The sequence below is a fragment of the Erpetoichthys calabaricus genome, chromosome 1 (assembly GCF_900747795.2).
Source record: "Erpetoichthys calabaricus chromosome 1, fErpCal1.3, whole genome shotgun sequence".
In the NCBI taxonomy this organism is placed as follows: Eukaryota; Metazoa; Chordata; class Cladistia; order Polypteriformes; family Polypteridae; genus Erpetoichthys; species Erpetoichthys calabaricus.
In genome coordinates this window covers 20809891-20830073 of record NC_041394.2, presented here as the reverse complement: position 1 = coordinate 20830073, position 20183 = coordinate 20809891, and the positions used below count along the sequence as shown (strand labels likewise).

General features: G+C 43.5%; 1 protein-coding gene and 1 long non-coding RNA gene across 3 annotated transcripts in view; both read left to right on the top strand.

The window, feature by feature from the left end:
* Positions 1-4240, top strand: part of dpf1 (double PHD fingers 1) — a 412154-nt gene extending 407914 nt beyond the window's left edge. For both annotated transcript variants that reach the window (XM_051934320.1, XM_051934323.1), the window contains exon 11: positions 2920-4240. In XM_051934320.1, coding sequence (XP_051790280.1) covers positions 2920-2990 — 71 coding nt within the window. In that variant the 3' untranslated portion in view covers positions 2991-4240. The remainder of the gene's footprint in view (positions 1-2919) is intronic.
* Positions 4241-7028: 2788 nt separating this feature from the next.
* LOC127529767 (uncharacterized) lies at positions 7029-18758 on the top strand. Its single transcript, XR_007936372.1, has 2 exons — positions 7029-16869; positions 16900-18758. It is a non-coding gene; the product is annotated as an uncharacterized LOC127529767 (long non-coding RNA).
* Positions 18759-20183: the final 1425 nt, after the last annotated feature.

Sequence of the window (20183 nt, the reverse complement as noted above, 5' to 3'; positions counted from 1 at the left end):
AATTAACATGCAAATACTTTTTAAACTTACACTTTTACTGTAAAACTTCAGTAAAAACTTTGTCAATATCATATTAAATTTTGATTCCATAGTTACTTCTCGTCATACACATTTCATTGTATGTTGACCCTGTGTTAACCTATATATGACAAATAAACCTAAACCTACATCGTGACAACTCAACGTATAACTGCCCGTAAGAGAATTTCGTTTCTTTCTCTCTAATAAATAAACCGACTTTTTTGAATGTTTGTCCCTGTGATTTATTTATTTCACCTTATACAATTTCTTGTATTAGGAATTTATTAGTTTTCGCATACCCCTTGAGGTCAGAGCGCAGGGTCAGCCATTGTACAGCGCCCCTGGAGCAATTGAAGGTTAAGGACCCAGCAGAGTAGGATCTCCTTTGGCAGTGACGGGGATTTGAACCGGCAACCTTCGGGATACCAGCGCAGATCCTTAGCCTCAGAGCCACCACTCCGCCCTAAATTGTTAATTGTCATAGCAAAAGCAGTTCTAACGGGAAACTGTAAACGTTTTAATACGAATGGCATATCAAGATCTCCTTTGGTGTCTAATGTTATCCCCTGAAGATGGACTACATTACGTTTCTTGTTGCCTGTTAAAATGTTACATTTCAGAATTGTTTGAACAATTTTGAATACAACTAATCTTATCCTATTGCATAGCCCATCACTCAGACATAAATTACGCAATAACATTACGATACGTCCTTCTTTCTACAATAATTCGGCCGGTGGAAGATCAGATGGTGTTAACGGTTGTAGATATTCTTCGGGATATTGTAAGTTGATGTTTTCATCTGCCACAACATCACCACCAACTGTTTCAGCGTAGTCTATTGATTGTGTAACCGATCGACAATTTTCACATTAATTCGTTTGACTTCATCGTTTTTCGGTGCTAGGATTGCCCATGTACTCATTTCTTCTGTTGATAACCCTTCAGGATGAAATTCTTCAATAAGATTTGGACATAATACGTCTTCTTTGATTGGTAACTTCAAATGAGGAAAACATTAAAATGTATAAGAGCTTACAGCACAGGAACTGTGTCTGTCAAAAGCATCCAGACGAATGAGAGCTGAGAGGACTGTGGGTGTGGGCCGTTAACCTGAAATGGTTGAGAGGAGGGCAGGACTTGAAAGAATCTCTTGGCAATAGTTTATTCTCAAGATTTTCTTTTATAATAGAGAGATTTAGATGCTTGACTTTACAGTAGAGCACAATTTTGTTTGAGAAATAAATACTATGACTGTGAAGAAATGACCGACTTGAAAAACACCAAATGTTCTTTAAGCATAACCTCCCTTGACTTACACGCCATACATCAGGAGTGCTGTGTGTAACCTAAAAACGCCTTATTCAGCCTCTTGATGCCGACACTGACAAGTCCACTAAGTCATAAAGCAGATGTTCCAGTGTCACACCTCCCATTGTGTATTCAAATCTAATATTTTTGCTTTTCATTTATAATACTTTACATTTTGCCTGTGTCTAAATGCTCTCCAGGTCCGCCATTATCCGCCATTTTACATATTTTGAGTTCAGAGTCAAGCTTGTTATTTATATTCTTGTTCAAAACACAGAAGTGAGGTGACAGCCTGCTGTTCACTAAGGCTGTAGTTAGATAGATGAGCCCTCACAATTCTGTTTAGACAGAGTAATAGGCCCTAGCCTGAGTGGAGTTACCTAATAGCGTAGTAGGTATGATTCTTTTGAAAAGATGTTGGTTCAATGTACAAACTAACTCCATTTTTTGGATTACCCTTATATAATATAAACTAGTCATTTAGCCCGTTACAATAGCGGGCGCTAGAACAGTAGTGCATAAACATTAGTAGGAACAGTCAATATTAAATGGCAAGGGACTTTGACCTCATTCTTTTTGTTGGTTGTATTTTTCTTTCTTTCAGCCTTTCTTTTGTTGATGTTTACTTGCTGAGCTGACCGTTCTTCGTGGGCTGCCGCCGTGTATTGTGTGTCTTTAATTTTCTGTGACAGGAATACTGTCTTGTACGGCTCTATTCAATAAGGGCGTACACAAAAAGGCGAGCTTCAAAAGGGCGACCTCAATTGAGCGCGGCGAATAAAGGCGTTCGTAGATAATTTAGTTCAAATGGCTCTGGAATATGTGGAGAGCAACAAAGGTGCAGATCTTTATTTACGTGCGCCTTTATTCACTGCGCCCAATTGAGGTCGTCCTTTTGAGGCTCGCCTTTTTGTGCGCGCCCTTATTGAAGGATACCGTCTTGTATGTCGGTAATATGCCTTTAATCTCCTCTGACAGTAATACAGGCTTGTATGTGGCTGTAATATGCGCCACTGTATTGTGTACCTTTAATTTCCTCTCGCAGTAATACTGGTTAGTATTTCTGTAAAACTTTCTCTGACAGTAATATCGCGCATCGCACCGTGCCCCGCGCATGCGCACTTCACCAGAAGACACCCACATACGGACACCTGGACGCACATAGGGATTATATATATATATATATAGATATAAAACGAACATGTAATCCTGACTTGGGCCGAGCAAGTTAAAAAATGACTATATATGAGAAGTTGGTGTGAGAGATGTCTGACTCCATAGGCCCATATAACATGAGGTGCCTAGCATATCTTCCCAAATGTTAGACATCAGTTTGGATTCTCCTAACGTCCTTTTGTTATGATGTGAGGGTTTAAGGGTCAACATGCTGACTACCAACCAATTAGCCTAGGTATCAATTTTTCCTGAACTGGTTTGTTTGTAGCAAAAGTACTTAAAAACAACCATAACACTGTGATTTGGAAATGTAAGTAGAGCCCCACTCTGCTCCTTTCTCGTGGCTGTTTACCAATACACGGTCGACTCTTTGATAATTTTTTGTTTTGTTTTTGGTCTTTTGGTTTACAGGAAGCTGGAGCTGCCATCTGTGTCTGCGTCAGCTGAAGGAGAAGGCCTCGGCCTACATCACGCTTACCTAAGCCTCCACAGAGGGTCCGCTCTTGGCAAACGGCGGGCTTGGGAACGGAGTTTTTCCCTGCTGGCTCTGCTGGGTCTTACTGCTGGTTTATTTATTTTACCAGTTTGCTTGGAATTTTCTTTTATTTAACTGAATTTTTGAATGAATGACTTTTGGTTTACTTTCTTGTGCTGCCATAAGAACTGCTCCCCATCGCCCCCTACCTATTGTTAAAGCAACTAATATTTATTAATTTAAAAAAAAGATAGAGAAAAAGAAACATTTTTTGAATATTATACTGATACTTAACTATTAGCTAATAAATGTAGATTTAGGGAACGCGACAGAGCGCCTTCAGCTGTGCCTGTGACGTTTTCTTAGCAGAAATCAAAAGGAAGGAGGTGTAGTTTTGACAGATGACCAGTAAAGGATCAGCTTTTGTGAACACGCCGTGCGAATGCTGCCGGTCATCATGTGGCGCCTTTCTTAGCGATTGCTCAACCTGGTAATTGACAATTTTACTGAAATGAAAAGGAGTGATGGGCACGAGCTTAATTAAAAGTCCGTACAGCCGGGCTGCGCTCCTTACGCGGTTCACAACCCCAAAGAAAACGACCCGAGCACAGCTGAACGACCTTTCAGTTCCCCCCGTGTTTCTTATCTCGATAACATGCAGTACCGTTCTGAGAGAATGAGGCAGGGGTTTGGGGTAATGTGGTTCTAGCTTAGTTTGCACCTGTGTCCTTCTGGATGCTTCCAGATCTTGAAATTCTCATCATGGTGGTCATAACACGTTTTGTTTTTCTTTATTGTCATTTGGATTTGTTTCCTGATATGTTGTCTTGTGACCTTCACACTAGCAATCGAGCTGGCAAGCAGACATTCTGGCGTAGACGACAAAATGACATGAATAACGGGAATTGTCCGATTAAGGGAGTGAGGTCAGGGGCCTCGTCTGTGTTGAACTGCTCTGTAAAGCTTAGTATTGTATTTTTTTCCCCAACATTTTGAGCACACCGGTGCCCTCGGTAGGCCGTCTCTTATCTTCCTTTTGTTTTATTTTATTTTTTTGCTTTACGTTTTTCTTTTTTTTGCTCAAATTGATCCAAGCTTCCCACCTCCACCTGAATAGAATTTCGAAACCTCCGTCTGACGTGACGCGCTTGACACCTGCATTGTGATTACTTTGTTTAGCTGGCAAATGTGCAGCTGCTTACCTGTAAAGTTACCCGTCAGGAATGGGGCACCCGCTGAGCTTCTGTATGAGACGGGCCAGGGGCAACTGTCTGGGCAAAAGGCATGTAGCAAAACGCAAAAGTGTGGCTGTGGTGCCAGCCTCGCCACATGAGCCATGGCATCTGCCAGTACCACACTTGAAAACTATGAGCACAGGAATTCTGTGCCTGGATGGTACTTTGGGATGGGGTGGGCTATAAACAGGAGCTCAGCTCACCTGCTAGTGGCCCACTTATAAAAATATGGAGATGGCTCTGCTGAACCTGTGAAGCTCTTGGGCACAGAGTTTAGTGTTAACAGGTGCCAATGAGCCTTCTAGCTTCAGAATATTAACAAATTAAGACCATTGTTCAGTTTCACCCTGGTGCCCCACTTGAGAGATTCTAAGCGAGCCACATTGCCTGCCAGTGGCCTGCTTTCTAAAATACAGAAACAAGTATCCTGTTCCACTAAGGTGGGTAATAGTATTGTACAAATTCCCCCCACTGACCCACTTGCTGATTCCCAGTGGCCCATTTGTTAAAATATTTCAAATAACTACATTTTACCTGTGACAGTTCAGTATTAAAAGGCCCTCTAAGTTAGGAATATTAATAAAATAGGAAAATTGTAAATCCCCCACTTTACCTGCTGGTGGTCCACTTGCAACAGTATGGAAACAAATGGCCTGCTCCTCTGAAGCATTTCCATACAATGTTCAGTGATTTAATACACTAAGATATCTAACGAATGAATCATAGTTAATAAATAAATAAAAAAATGCTCTGTTTGCCCCCACTGACTCACTGGGTGACCCTAAGTGGGCTGCATCACCTACCAGTGATCTGCTTGCAAAAATAAGTGCCCAGCCCCTGTACAGGATGTTGTGTTTCAGCAACAACAAAACAGTAACAAAGCAAAAAGAAACGAAAAGCCACAGCTGACTGCACTAGGCCAGGGTCTCACCCCAGGCAGCCTAGCCCCAAACTCAAATAGCAGGTTCTCCAACCCAAAATAAAATCAGTTTTTTTTTTTTTTTTCTTCATATAGCCAAAAACTGACATTCAGGGGAGAGGATAACAGAAGAAAAAAAAACAAAAACAGTTCAGTATTAAAAGGTGCTAAGTTATCTTCTAAATTAAGATTATTGATAAATTAAGAATAGTGTTCAGGTTTCCCCAAGTAATTCATTTCGGTAACCCCTTAGCAAGTTGTGTCACCAGTCAGTAGTCCACTTGTAAAAATATCTCAATAATTAGAACAATTGTGACGACAACAGGCCATTCCGCCCACCAAGCCTATCCATCCTATTTGACAAGATTGTCCAAAATAACACCAAGTCGAAGGTTATCTTCTACTTCTGGAGCACATCTGGATTGGGCTCTCTACAAGAGTAACTGCACAACTTTAAAAAGCTTGTTCACTTCATCCTTCATTGGTGACCCACAGTGCAATTGGGGGAGTCATAAGTCTCCAACTCGGGCCATGAGTGGGTCGTGACCCTCCAAGAAGGACAGAGTTCACAAATTCAGTTGTGGTGAAAAGTATCCATCAATATAATGGACTTGTGTGTCAGGGCAGTACTCGGTCTTCAGTGATTTCTACAACTGTTCTTCTTCTGTGGCAGGATGATTGTACAATATACATCTTTATTACGAAAAAAGTCCAGAAGTATAATCACACAACTTTTCATTTATTGTGGGCTTTCTGAAACCAACACCGGGCCAAAGTCATACAACACATCTATTCTTTGGTAATTGTCCCTTAGCACATTTCACTTCCATCTGATGCTTCTGGCAGAATTCTAGTTGGATTTTTGGCCATCCTTCTTGGTGGAAACCAACTTTGATGGTTTCCAGGCTTGGACCTGACTTGTCAGCAGAGTCCACATATTTTCAGAAGGGCTGAGGTCAGGACTTTGAGAAGGCCATTCCAAATGCTTCATGTTAGCCTGCTTTATCCACTAAAAAATGGCTTTGATGTGTGTTTAGGGTCATTGACCTGTTGGAACACCCAGTTGTGTCCAAGTTTCAACCTTCTAGCTAATCTGAGGTTTTGCAGATGAATTCTATGGTAATCCACCTTCTTCATTATTCCATCCACATTGTGCCATGCCCAAGCTCCAATAGCAGCAATGCAGTCCCAGGGCATGATGGTACCACCACCACGCTTAGCAACTGGCACAGTGTTTTTGGGGTTGAATGCATCACTTTTAATCCCCCAAATATACCTATGCTCACTGTGGCCAAACAACACAATCTTCATCTCAGCTGACCATAAACCTGTCCTCCAGAAGGCTTTTCCTTTACCTGAAGCTGTTGATTATGAAGCAGGAGCTTCTTTCTTGGATGGTTATGGACAGTGACACTCTGGGCCAGCTTATGGGTATTTTACACCCCTGGGCAGACTCTGTTGTAAGCAGTCTAAAGAGACATCCAAATTAGAGGTCTTCATTAAGACCCACGTTTAACTCTGTAACAGAAATCGGCAAAGGGTGGGATCCCCATTAGAGATCGGCACCTTCACATTCGAATATGAAACCAATGAATGTTTATCCCTTGAAAATCTCCACCCTCACAATCGCATATGAAATCAACGAACGGTTACTCTTGGAGATGCTCCCTGTGAGCACACATGAAATCAGGTCTTGGTGACTTTTTACAAATCAGCATCCTCACAACTCGATATATGAAATCGACATTTGCTCCTTGAAGATCCATACCCTCATATGAAATTGGCTTGGGGGTGATGTTCCTTAGAGATTGGTGCCATCGCAGTATTTTTGACACCTCCTTGGCTGGTCCCTACTCGGCCTATGCCTAGAGCTGGCCCCTGTGTCAGTTATGTTCCAGCAGCTTCCAGTTCACATCAGACATGTTTCTTGGTGGTTTTTTGATTGTATTTGACCATCTGGCCATCATCTTTTCTCAGCTGTGGGTGACAATTTGGGTCTTCTTCCAGACCTTAGCAGAGTGGCTGCACCTACAAATAACTTTGTGGTCTGGAGGGGACACTCCAGCTCCCCAACACTCGACACAGACTGACGCTGGCACAAGTCTCTGCAAACAAAGACTTTTTATTCTGCTGTGGGAAACTCTTCCCAATCGTTTCTCACCACCAAATCACAGTACAGTCAATGCACACAGCACATCAACTCTTTCCACTCTTTTTGTCCTTCACTTCAGCACCTCTCTCTGCCTCCACTCCTCCCAGCAAGCGTTGTCTTCTCTCCACCAACTCCGCCTCCTGGAACTGCAGCAGTGGGCTTCTTTTTTGTGACACTTGGGAGTACTTCTGGTGGCCCGTTAGCATAGTCCAGAAGCACGTCTGGGTGAGGTGGGAACCCAACAAAGTAGGGCTCCCCAAGTCCCTGCAGCACCCCCTGGTGGCATCCCCAGAACCCAACAGGGCTGAGTCCACAAACCCCCCAGTCCCAGCAAGCTGTGTGGGAATCCGGAGTGCTGTAGCAACCCAGGGGGGCTGCCATCTAGTGATTCCGGGGGAGATAATGCCCAATGCATGCTCTCTCCCCAAGTCCTTCCGTTACGAGGGCGTCCCAGCTGGGTAAGGATGCCACAACTTGTTGTTTGAACTAATGATCCTGGAATCTGAAGCTGTTTAGAAGTGGCTCCAGGAGACCTCAGAGGACCTTTATTGACTTGGGTAAATCTGCTGTCCTCTTTCTCAAGTCTGCACTGAGCTCCTTGGACTTCCCCATTGTAATGAATGTTGGTCAATCCAATGGGTGCCATCAAACGGGCAACACAGAGAAGCTACCAGCTGGAGTCAATCACGGTCACTAATGATGAAGTTAAAACACATTTTGGAACCTATGTTGGCCCCCGTATGTACGACTGTGACCCTATGATGGTTTCGGTAACCCCACAAAAAACTTGTGCGCTACACTTCTGATTTGTTTTTCTGTAACAATGATGTACAGTATGTTGTACAGTCATCCTACCACAGGGGAAGCACTGAAAAGCCAGCACTGCCCTGATGTACAAGTCCATTAAGCGAATGGATGGAAACTTTACAGCACTTCGGTATGTTAATCAACCAGCCTTTCATAAGGTTAGGGTTGAGCAAGCAAGTGCACAAAGTGACCAGTAAAATAAATCAGAATACTTTATTAATCCCAAAGGAAATTACTTAGGCTACAACTGCACGGATAAACAAAGGCACAAGTAACACAGACAGCAAATATTCAAATCAGTACATAAAGTAAAATAAAATCTAAATATCAAAATACACTACAATAAATCCTCATTCGCTATGCTCTACAGGTACGCGGTGAATTAAATATAAAAAATACGATACATCAGAGTCTCAGAACCAATTCCTTAGCTTACTAAACAGAACAGCACACCGAGTAGGAAGTAATATTGCGCATACAGATGAAATATCAAACATTTTAAGAAACAAAATACAAAAGACAGCTGCCTTCAACAGCCCACAGGAAGGAGGGCTTTACAGGGGTGGGGTGACATGGCAGCAGATGACAACTGTGCCACCACTCAGGAGTTCAGGCTGTACCCTGGTCCATGAGTGGGCCACAGTTCTTCATTCCAAGCCTTAAAATGGAACGGAGCCCCACAGGCCTCTAAGGGGGTCCTGGGCAAAGGACCATAACCTCAAACGTCCAGAACGGTGAGCTGGAGCCCCAGGTCTAGTATTGCGCCACACGCCCAGAGCCCGGCTCATAAGAGATGGCAGGAATGTAACTGGCTGCCCATCATTTCTACTGCTTGGCACAGGAAGCACAGGGTGGGAGGGGAGTCCATGTGTTTAGACTTCACCCTGTGGATCCTGCCAGTCACAAAGCTCAGTTTTAATTAATTTTTCAACTCAATAAATTTAAGATTACTGTAAAAATATGAAGAAAAGGTACCATTGTACCACTTCTACTGCTCCCTCAGCTTAGTCCAACAGTCCGTCAAGACCTGAGCCAAGCATGGAGGAAATCGGCAAAAATCCACATGTGAGGCTGACTGTGATCACAATTAATACAAACTCAATTTAAAAACAGCAGCTTCGTGTTTTTATGAAGTAATGAAAATCGATGTGAAAGTCGAGCTGTGTAGTAAAACTAGGTAGCCCAGGACATGACCCCGCCCCAGTCTAGCCCCGCCCCTGCACCACCGATGTGGGAGGAGCCTGAGCCTGACGGGCAGCACATCATTTACAAAAAAGAAAGTGAAAGCACACAGTTTGCACTCATTTACTTCTAGGCATTTGCTTTTTTATTTCTTTTAACAATTTCCGTATGTATGTGGCGACGTCTAAAGAAAATGCACTGATGCTCTAAGCTTGCATGGCCTCAATGCGTAAGGAGTGAAATAAAAACAAGAAAACAAAAAAGTACATTATAACACAGTGAGTGTGGCAGCAGCTTGTGCGAGCATAAAACCCACAAGAGTGGGCGCCATGACTTACCCGGCGAGGTGGACATGCGCTCCTGCAGTGATCCCCTCTCGAGCAGTAGTTACCTTTTGGGGCTGTGAAGGAAAGCCCCCCCACCTTGTTTCATGATGTCTGAGATTGTAAGCAGTCTTCCCATGAAGCCAGAGCCAGTGAATTCCTTCCTTAGCCCCCTGCCTTGTCCGCCGTTTCTTTCTCCTTTCTGTGGCCACTCACTCTGGGTGGCTGAGTCATCGTCCCGCGCACCAACTCATCTGTCATAAGTGTGCCCTCTCTGTTGCCTGCTGCCTTGCCCTGTCACTTGCAGCACCACAATGAAGGATGCAAAGGGGGTCTACACACATTCATAGAATGCGAAGGCTTGTGCTGCCTACAGAGGGGGCAGAGTTGCCCTGCTGTGCCAAGGGTACTGTCATGTGTTCAGGGTCAAATGACATTCAAAACACACACACATACACGCAAACCTTAGAACCCGTGGTGGGAGAAATAAATGTTCTACACATCGACATTTTGCGTATTTCCAAAACAGCTATGCCATGAAATTTAATCCAGACATTGGAAACAACTCGGTAAAATGACACAGCCAGAGAAATCGTAACATTCCAATCCATAAAGAAGTTATGTACAGGAAAGTGGAATGACACAGGAAGAAGCAGCCGATTCCACCGACGTGTTCTCCTACCTGTGCTGGGTCAGTCAGAACTTCCACTCTTTGGGAAAGGGTTACTCACCTCGGAATGAAAGATAACTAATCATTTGTTATCAAGCGTTCCTACAAGAAACATCTCATGATGGGTTGAGGCTAAGAGCTCTCCCAGGACCTTCACAAGGTTGTTGAGCAATGTGGCAATGGCACTGCTCACTGACAGAGTTCTTAACTCCTTTCAATGTTCCTAATGGCACTCCAGGGGCAGCACTTGGTAGGAACATCACTCACTCCACCATCAACTGGCCATGCACAGGAGCTCCTTGCAATATTTCCAACCAGCTAGTCAAACATTAGTCAGAATAGTAGCTCAAGAGCCAAGGAGACCTATCAGAAGGAGCCCCAGGGAGGCCTGGAAGCAGCAGGTACTGTCATCACAAAGATGACTATTGACATTGCTCTCCACCATCATGGTCTGCATGCACAATCACCCCAGAAGACTCCATTACTGAAGAAAAGACATGTTGATGCTCGTGTGAAGTTTGGAGAAGACTGTAGAACACTGACAGAATTTAGTGTGGCCAGACAGAACAAAAATTTTTGGCAGCAATGTAACACACCATGTTTGAAGAAAACACGGCTCTGCCTACGACCCTAAAAATACCAAATCTGCTGTGAAGTTCGGAGGGGGAAGCATCAAGGTGTGGGGCTGTTTCTCATCTCATGGTAACAGAGGAGTTCAATTTATCACAGGAAAGATGAATGGAGAAATTCAAGAGAAGACTCTGTTGCCATCCACCAAGACGATGAGGATGAGACGTGCAGGACAATGATCCTAAAGAGGCTGCAAAGGAGATGCTCGAGTGGTTCCTGAGGAAGAAGACAAAGCTGTCGGAACGGCCCAGGCAATCAGCAGACGTACATCTAAGAGAAAGAACATTTGAGGAAGGAACTGAAGATTAGGATTAACCAGCAGGCCCCGGAATCTTCAAAATGTAAGGACCGTCTGTGTAGAAGAATGGGACAAAATCCCACCAAAACGCTGTGAGAGACTCCTTCCTTCCATTTGAAGCTCTCATTGCAAACAAAGGTTTCTTCACTAATTTCAGTTAGCATGATCAACACTTTTTCCCTGTTTCGTTGCCATTTTATGTATTGGATTGTTACAAGATCTTTGCCTTATTCATTTGATTGATTTTGTAACAATGGCTGGATGTATGTTTAATGAGAAAAATGTTGATGTGTTGAATACTCATCTCCATCACTGTATGTGATGCCAGGCTGCTGCTTTGTGGTCTTCATTGCATACAGTTGTTTGGGCCTATAAGACAACCAAAGTGATAAGAGAAGAGCAAACAGAAAGGAAGCCAAGATGTAGTTGTAACCTAAAAAGCAAAGAAACAATAACACAATCGGAGCGTGAGCATGAGAAACAAAGAGAAGAGAAGGAACTTGATGAAGAAGAAGAGCACAAAGTCTGAGCAAGGGGGCTAACATGAACACAGCTGGCTTAAGACGGGCACATACCATGCAATTTTAAGCCCAATTTCTAGTCACGTTGTTTTACATCCATCCATCCATTTTCCAACCCGCTAAATCCGAACACAGGGTCACGGGGGTCTGCTGGAGCCAATCCCAGCCAACACAGGGCACAAGGCAGGAACCAATCCCGGGCAGGGTGCCAACCCACCGAAGCATTGCTTTACATGTGGTATGAAAGGAGATGCGACTCCTGATTGCATCTTATGATTGAGTTGTTATACAATCGGGAGAATTTCTGCCATGTTAGAAAGTTCAGTCGGCTGTCTTGTAGTGCGAGTCGTCTCACCTTCAAATTTCGTAAAGTTCAACGTGTAGCGACTGCAGCGAAAGTGCGTGTGGCAAGAATAAGAACAACAGGCATGGCAGGAGGAACACGTGCTGTGTGGACAGCAAGCATGGCGGCCTGATGTACCGAGCTCTAGCAGCAAAACTACTGCCTAAACAACGTATCGTGGCAGGACATTGCGCATTGGCCATTGCTGTTATCAAACTCTCTTCCACTTTTTTGATCTCAAAACGTTAACTATCACGTAGCAGCACACATTCAACTAAATGGCCAATGATAAAATGTTTCTTGGGAAACGCTTGTTGGAAGACCCCCAGACAAGCTCACCATTTGTAAATTAGATAGATTACCTCCAATTTGTACCTATGTAAAACAGTCCGTATTGTCCGTGCCTTGCCAGCCATCCGTGTGCCCAGTTCCCCTTTTTTTCAGTTTCAGAGCACAGTACGGCAGGAGGCAGTAATGCAGCTCTTTCCTTTGTTGACATTTTGAGACGTCTGTGGCCATATTGAATGGGCAAAGCTTTAAGTGCAAACTCTCAATGGGTAAAACTCTCCATATACACATATAGTCTGAGCAACAGCGCTGTGGTGTGTCATTCGGCCCAAGCGTGTTTGTACAGTTTGAGCAAACACCCAACTATCTTTCTGTATGTGTAATCGCTTGATCACAATTTCTAAAAACGCCCAGCCGTAACTATTCACTCATTGAGGTAAAGGGCTGATGGCGCTCCTAAGGCCCGTGAAGCATTGCCTGGCAACAAATGATACAACTTGTGACAAGAGTGAAAGTTACAGCAAATTAAAGCTCTATGTTCTTGGGGACAAGTTAATAGGCGGGACCATGAATAGCCAATCACAAGCCAGTACACACAGTTGGGACAGGGAGACTTGGAAAGGTTTTAACAAGAAAGGTCTTCACCGATTAAACTGTTGTAAAGGAAAATTGAAGTAGCAGCAAGACCCGAAAAAGAATCAAACAATTGAGAAGTGGGTGGCAGTTGACGCTTGAAAATCCTTTCTCAGTATGGGATATTCTGTTCTGTTGCAATAAGAAGAAACAGGCTGTGCATTTTTGTGGAGTTCACCAGTGATACCAGTCTGTCTTGTCATGGTAGCTCCTAGGGATGCCCGACAGGATGTTACTACATCTGTGAAGGCTGATTCTTCTTATGAGGGCTTGAGAGTGCTTCACATCTTCTCTAACATTATCCTTGGTGTATTTACAGCAAAATTCAGTGGAAATGGGCAGAAGTTTGGATGGGGGTGCATGCCCACAAGACAAAGATCTGCAGAGAGCCCCCTGAACCTAGAGAAGGATTCAGACTGGACAGGCTTCCCCTCACCTTTTTAAGGCCACCCTAGTATAAGTCCACCCCATGAAGTGCAGGGTGTCATGAATTCTCAGTCACCCAGTAACCCCATCAATCCACAATTTGTGCAGGTCCTAGTCTGCTGCAAGGAGCTTAACTGTGGGAAATCCTGTGAGTTGTGATCAGACATCCTGTCGGAGACTCATTAGCGTTCAGGGAGCCAAACTTCATGAGTCGCCATCAAATGATGAGAATAGGACTGATCCAATCAAATGGAGTAATATCAAAGTATCGAAGACGTGAAGTTGGTCACTGGTGAATGCGGACATTAGCACCATTAGGTGGAATGAGTCCCCATTGAAAGATGAGCGCACAACTGTTTCAAAAGAACGAGTCACTACTAGTCAGTGAAGAGGGTAGCCCTGTTTCCATATAATGTGTTCTTATCAAAGCACAAGTGTAGTCCTGTTCCTGTAGATTGTCACTACTCAATGGTGAAGGTAACACACTGTGGATGGTGGTACTGATCATATGAAATGAGTCTCTATCAAACCATCACTATCAAATGGTGGGACCTTTTCCATGGAACAAGTCACTATTGAATGATGAGGGTAGCACTGATCACATGAAATGAGGGACCATTGAAGAATGAGGGTAGGACTGCTTCAGTGGAACCAATGGGTTGCACTGCTCCCATATAAAGAATTGCTATCAGAAGATGAGGGTAATACTGGTCTAGCACAATGAATTGGTATTGAACGGTGAGGATAGCATTGACCCCATAGAAAGAGAAACCATTTAAAGGTGAGGGTAGGACTGTTTCAATGGTGTGAGTCATTATTCAGTAAAGAAGGCGACAAGGTTCCTGTAGAATGTGTTGCTCTTCAATGACGAGGAGTGGCAGTGCTCACGAGGAATGAGTCACCATCGAAACACGAGGGTAGTGTTAGTGGAACAAGTCAGTATTCAATAAAGTGGATAACATTGATCATGTAGAAAGAGTTGCTATCAAAAGATGAAGGTAGCATCGATAGCATGGAATGAGTCAATGTTAGTACTGACCATGTAGAGTAACTCCCCACCGAGTGTCGACAGTAGCACTGATCACATAGAGTGAGTGATTATCAAGAGATGGGAGTTGCACAGTTCCTGTAGAACGTATTGGTATTGAATGATGAGGATAGCACTTATCACCTGGAATGAGCCACCATGAAGTATTGAGGGTAGGATTGTGGGAATAGAACGAGTTACTATTCAGTACAGAGGGTAACACTGATCAGGTAGAATGAGACGTTATCAAACGATCAATAGCATCGATGACGTGAAAGGAGACAGCATCAAGTGCTGACGGTAGCAATGTTCCTGTAGAATGTACAGAAGGAGGAGGGTAGCATTGATGGTGTGCAATGAGTTGCCATTTAATCCTGAAGGTAGGGATGTGTCATCAATGAAGAGGGTAACTGATCATATACGTAGAGTGAGTTACTATCAAACAATGAAGGTAGCATTGATCATGTGGAGTGAATCACCTTCAAATATTGACATAAGTATGGAGCACATGACTGTGTCACCATCAAATGATGAAGTTAGCATTAATTCATTGGATTGAGTCACTATTCAATTAGACAGTAGCACTCCAGAAGGCGTAGCTATCAAACGATGAGACAAGAACAGGCCTTTTGGCCCAACAAAAGTCGCCAGTCCTATCCACTTAATTCTTCTAAAATAACATCAAGTTGAGTTTTGAAGGTCTCTAAAATCCGACTGTCTACCACTCTTTGCTTAGTCACTTATTTCATGTGTCTGTGGTTCTCGGTGTGAAGGGAAACGTCCTAACATTTGTGCGAAATTCACCCTACTGTGTCCCTGTGTTGGGACGCAAGGTGGCTTATGGAATGAGTCTCCTCTGAATGGCGAGGGTAGGACTATTTGAGTGGAATGAGATGTTACTTAAAGAAGTGGGTAGTACTGCTCACATGGAACAAGTCACCATCAAATGTGACCATATGGCAGGAGCCTCTATCAAATGACAAAGATAGGATTATGTCGATGGAACGAGTCACTGCTCAGTGAAGAGGGTGGCACTGATCCCATAGAATCAAACAATGAGGATTGCATTGACCACATGGAATGAATCTCCATCGAATGTCAGTGGTAGAAGAGACTGTGTAGAGTGAGTTGTTACCAGAAGGTCGGGGTAGCACTGTTTCCATGGAGCGAGTCGGAATTGTATGGTAAGAGTAGTACCGATCACGTGGAACGAATCGTAATCGAATGATAAGAGATCTGCCATTGAAAAAGGTCACCAGTGAACAATGACGGTAGCATGGATTTGGTAAAATGAACTGCCAGGGCATAGACAGAGATCCTCCTCAAAAGGAAACGGTTGCACCAATCCTGTCCAAAGCGAGCCAGAACTTTGCTTCCCTGAGTCACATTATTTATTTCCCCTAACCGGATTAATGTCCCCCTGGGACTGATCTCTTTCAGTTTTCCGCCCTGTCATAGTCATAGTGCCCCCTTCAGGACGCAGCAGGCAACACAGAGGAACTCATTTCATTTTGTCCAATCAGTTTGCTCTTTCCTGTCAATAAGACCCACTGCCGCTTTGAGATCATGCTGGAGACATGTCGCTGTATTACACATCCGTAACTCTGGTGCTTCCCCCATCCCGCTGCCCTTTCTCTGAGCTGATGAAAAATCTATCTACATATATAAATATTTATAGTTTGTATCGATACGTTTGTTTTTGGTTCTTTTTTTACATTTTGCACAAAGTACTGAGTACTGAAAGGTGCTGTAAAAATAAATAAATAAATGAATATCAAAAGTGAAAATGTTGAAGCAGCAGGCTCCAAAAAAAAAAACAGAAGGATTAGGAAACTTGCCGTTTGTGTGAAAAGTGTCCGTATGCGTGTGGAGTTTTTAAAACGTAGGAGTAGAGGCCACCGTCTTACGCCATATTTGCCAAATAGAAAACGCCCTCAGCCGATTTATTTATTTAATTTTTTCCATTGGAGCTTTAAGGCCGCTCGATCTACCTCTCCAGCAGTCCCACAGGAGCGTGGCCACGTCAGACATATGTTGGCCACAGCGATTCTGGACAGGTAGGTGTGATGCGAGCTTTAGGTGGCACCAGGGGGGCCGACGCTAGTTCTGTGGCTGGTGATTACGCCTGTAGTTTGTCTGTAGCCGTAGTGTCGAGGCATTTTTGGAGCCTGCTGTAGCAGTGATCGTCTGACTGCTGCGTGCGTGTTTGTGTGTTCAAGACTGGGAGGAATTATTGCGAGAGGTTGGACAAATCCACATGTGGGGGAAATCCTGCAAGGGTCCACCATGTCACACAGGTAACCCGGCTTCAGCCACGGCACTGTGCAAGAAGCCGCAGGACCAAATACGTTCTTCTTGATCCACCCCGTTCTCTCCTCTTGTTGTCCCAAGACTAGCGCCACTGCAGAATGGACACGGCCGGCCTTGGTGGTGTTTGATAGTCTGAGCTGCTGGATCTTCAGCTAACGATTCAGCACTGGGTCTACCAGACCAGCCACCTCAGCTCTGGCTAAGAATGTCATGGATCAGCCGTTAGAGGAAGTGACACACTCGGCTACAGCTACGGGAAAAATGTTAAGGACACATCCTGGGTACTCCTAGGAGAGACCTGTCACCCCAACGCCACCTACAATCATGAGTGGAAGCATCTGTAAGGAGAAGACGCAGCTCAGTTACACCAAGAGTCAGACGAGAAGAGAGAGGGACACACTCGGCTACAGATTGGAGGAATAAGTGGGGAAAATATCCAGACTGGTCAGCCCAACAATCATGAGAAGATACATCTGTGGGGTGAAGAATTAGCTCGACTGCAGCTAGAGGCCGGGGGTGAAGACAGAGTGACCAAAGTGGCTACAATTAGGAAGAATCCATTGTAGAAATATCAGAGATACTCCTAAGCTCGGTGACAGTGGTGATCAGCAGCTTCTTCATAAACAGCTCAACTACATCTCGGGGGGATCGTTATGGACACATCTCCCCCAATACTCCTAGGCCATGCTGACCAGCGTTCCTATGCCGAGGATCCCGTGCTTAGAGACATCTCCCGTAGACCCCAGTGGCTTGCGCCGCCATAAGAATGAACGACGTAACAGAGACCGCGGGATTACATCGGCCTGTGGCTCTGTTTGAGGAGATTTTCAGAACAATTAGCGACAACCTCTGGCAGAATCATGTGGAATAATCAGGGATGGAAATCTCTCCGCAGCAATAGCCGGGTCATGTGAAGCGAGACTGTGGGAAGCCATCTTGGATGTGATAATCCGCGGAGCTCAAACACGACTACACTCAGTTTTGGTTTTGCTACAGAATTCTGAACTTGTCAGCAGGCTCCACCTCACGATGGCTTTTCCAGCTTCAAAGACTATGCCATTGATTTTAAACAATTCTTACTGTTTACCTCAAAATAATCATCAGCATGTTAAAGGTTTTGTTTAATTTCTGTAAACAATTTCAGCATGAAATTTTCAAAATATGCAAAAATCATGCGGCTTAACACCCACAATGAAACCAGAAAATTTGTTTGGAGTTTTTATACACTTAATGAGTGGGTGGGAAACCCGACAGGACAAAGCGATGGCGGCGGCACAAGGACTACGACTAGAAAACGGGAGAAGGAACGGAGTGCCAGCCAAGCCATGAACCTTGTGAGGCGGCAGAGCCACCCGTCCACCTCCGGCTGAGACTTGGCATGTGTGGGCCGTGGGGTTTGCCCCCCGCGAGGTCAGAAATTCACGTTCAGTTAACGTATGGTGATTTACGGGGCCCTTACAGAATTTCTCCCATATAACTGAATGACGTGGATTTAGATGCGATTTTTAAAAAAAATAAACAAAATGCTTTTTCTTAACTACTCGGTCTCATTGCTCTGGGCCTGTGCGCGTGTTGCCCGCCATGTTTTTCACAATTTTTACAGTTCTTTCCTTTCATTCCTATTTAAATTTGATGAAGACTTCAGTCCTTCCTCTGCTGTTTTCATTTGGAGCTGCCCAACGACGGGCCGTGCTCCCTCAATCTTGCACATGAAGTCCAAAATGATCGAATATCGTGTCGTCTTTTCCTTGCCTGCGCTGTTCTTTTTGTAAATGTGTGTTGGAAAATGAAGTGAATCTGCTCAAGAGATCAAATCTCAAATTGTTCTTTCTGGAATGCTTTTTTTAAAAAATAAATAAAAGGAAAAAAAAAGGGAAAAAAAAAGAAAAGAAAAGAAAAGAAATTACCTTTCAAGTGAATGACATGGAAATCCGTTGAACTTTTAACATTAGGTCCTGAAATATTTTTTAGTTCATTTTTGGAAAAGAAATAAATGCTGTTACTCCCTTCAGCCTCTGTGTGTCTCATTGAGTCATCCGCAACTTCTTGGGATTCAGGGAAGGGACACAAGGAGATATGAAAGGCACTATATAAATGTAATGAATTATTATTATTATGTACGTATATCACAGAGACAGGGCAGATAGTAAAGGAGCTGGATAACCTGAAGACAGACAAGAAGGAGAGCTTAAGTGTATCAGAGGTAATGAAAGGCACTATAAAAGATGGCTGCATATGCATAGGCACTGAATAAGTGATCTGTGGATATGAAAGGCACTATATGATAGATAGATAGATAGATAGATAGATAGATAGATAGATAGATAGATAGATAGATAGATAGATAGATAGATGTGAAAGGCACTATATAATAGACAGACAGACAGACAGACAGACAGACAGACAGACAGATAGATAGATAGATAGATAGATAGATAGATAGATAGATATGAAAGGCACTATATTAGACAGACAGACAGACAGACAGACAGACAGACAGACAGACAGACAGACAGACAGATAGATAGATAGATAGATAGATAGATAGATAGATAGATAGATAGATAGATAGATGTGAAAGGCACTATATAATAGACAGACAGACAGACAGACAGACAGACAGACAGACAGACAGACAGACAGACAGACAGACAGACAGATAGATAGATAGATAGATAGATAGATAGATAGATAGATAGATAGATAGATGTGAAAGGCACTATATTAGATAGATAGATAGATAGATAGATAGATAGATAGATAGATAGACAGATAGATAGATAGATAGATAGATAAGGCACTATATTAGACAGACAGACAGACAGACAGACAGACAGACAGACAGATAGATAGATAGATAGATAGATAGATAGATAGATAAGGCACTATATTAGACAGACAGACAGACAGACAGACAGACAGACAGACAGACAGATAGATAGATAGATAGATAGATAGACAGATAGATATGAAAGGCACTATATTAGACAGACAGACAGACAGACAGACAGACAGACAGACAGACAGACAGACAGACAGACAGACAGATAGATAGATAGATAGATAGATAGATAGATAGACAGATAGATATGAAAGGCACTATATTAGACAGACAGACAGACAGACAGACAGACAGACAGATAGATAGATAGATATGAAAGGCACTATATTAGACAGACAGACAGACAGACAGACAGACAGATAGATAGATAGATAGATAGATAGATAGATAGATAGATAGATATGAAAGGCACTATATTAGACAGACAGACGGACGGACGGACGGACGGACGGACGGACGGACGGACGGACGGACAGACAGACAGATAGATACTTTATTAATTCCAACGGGAAACTCACTGGATTGTCTGGCCTTTTAACCTAAGTCCTACACGATTGAGGACCTCAGGGATATGCAGGTCCACTAGATGAAGGC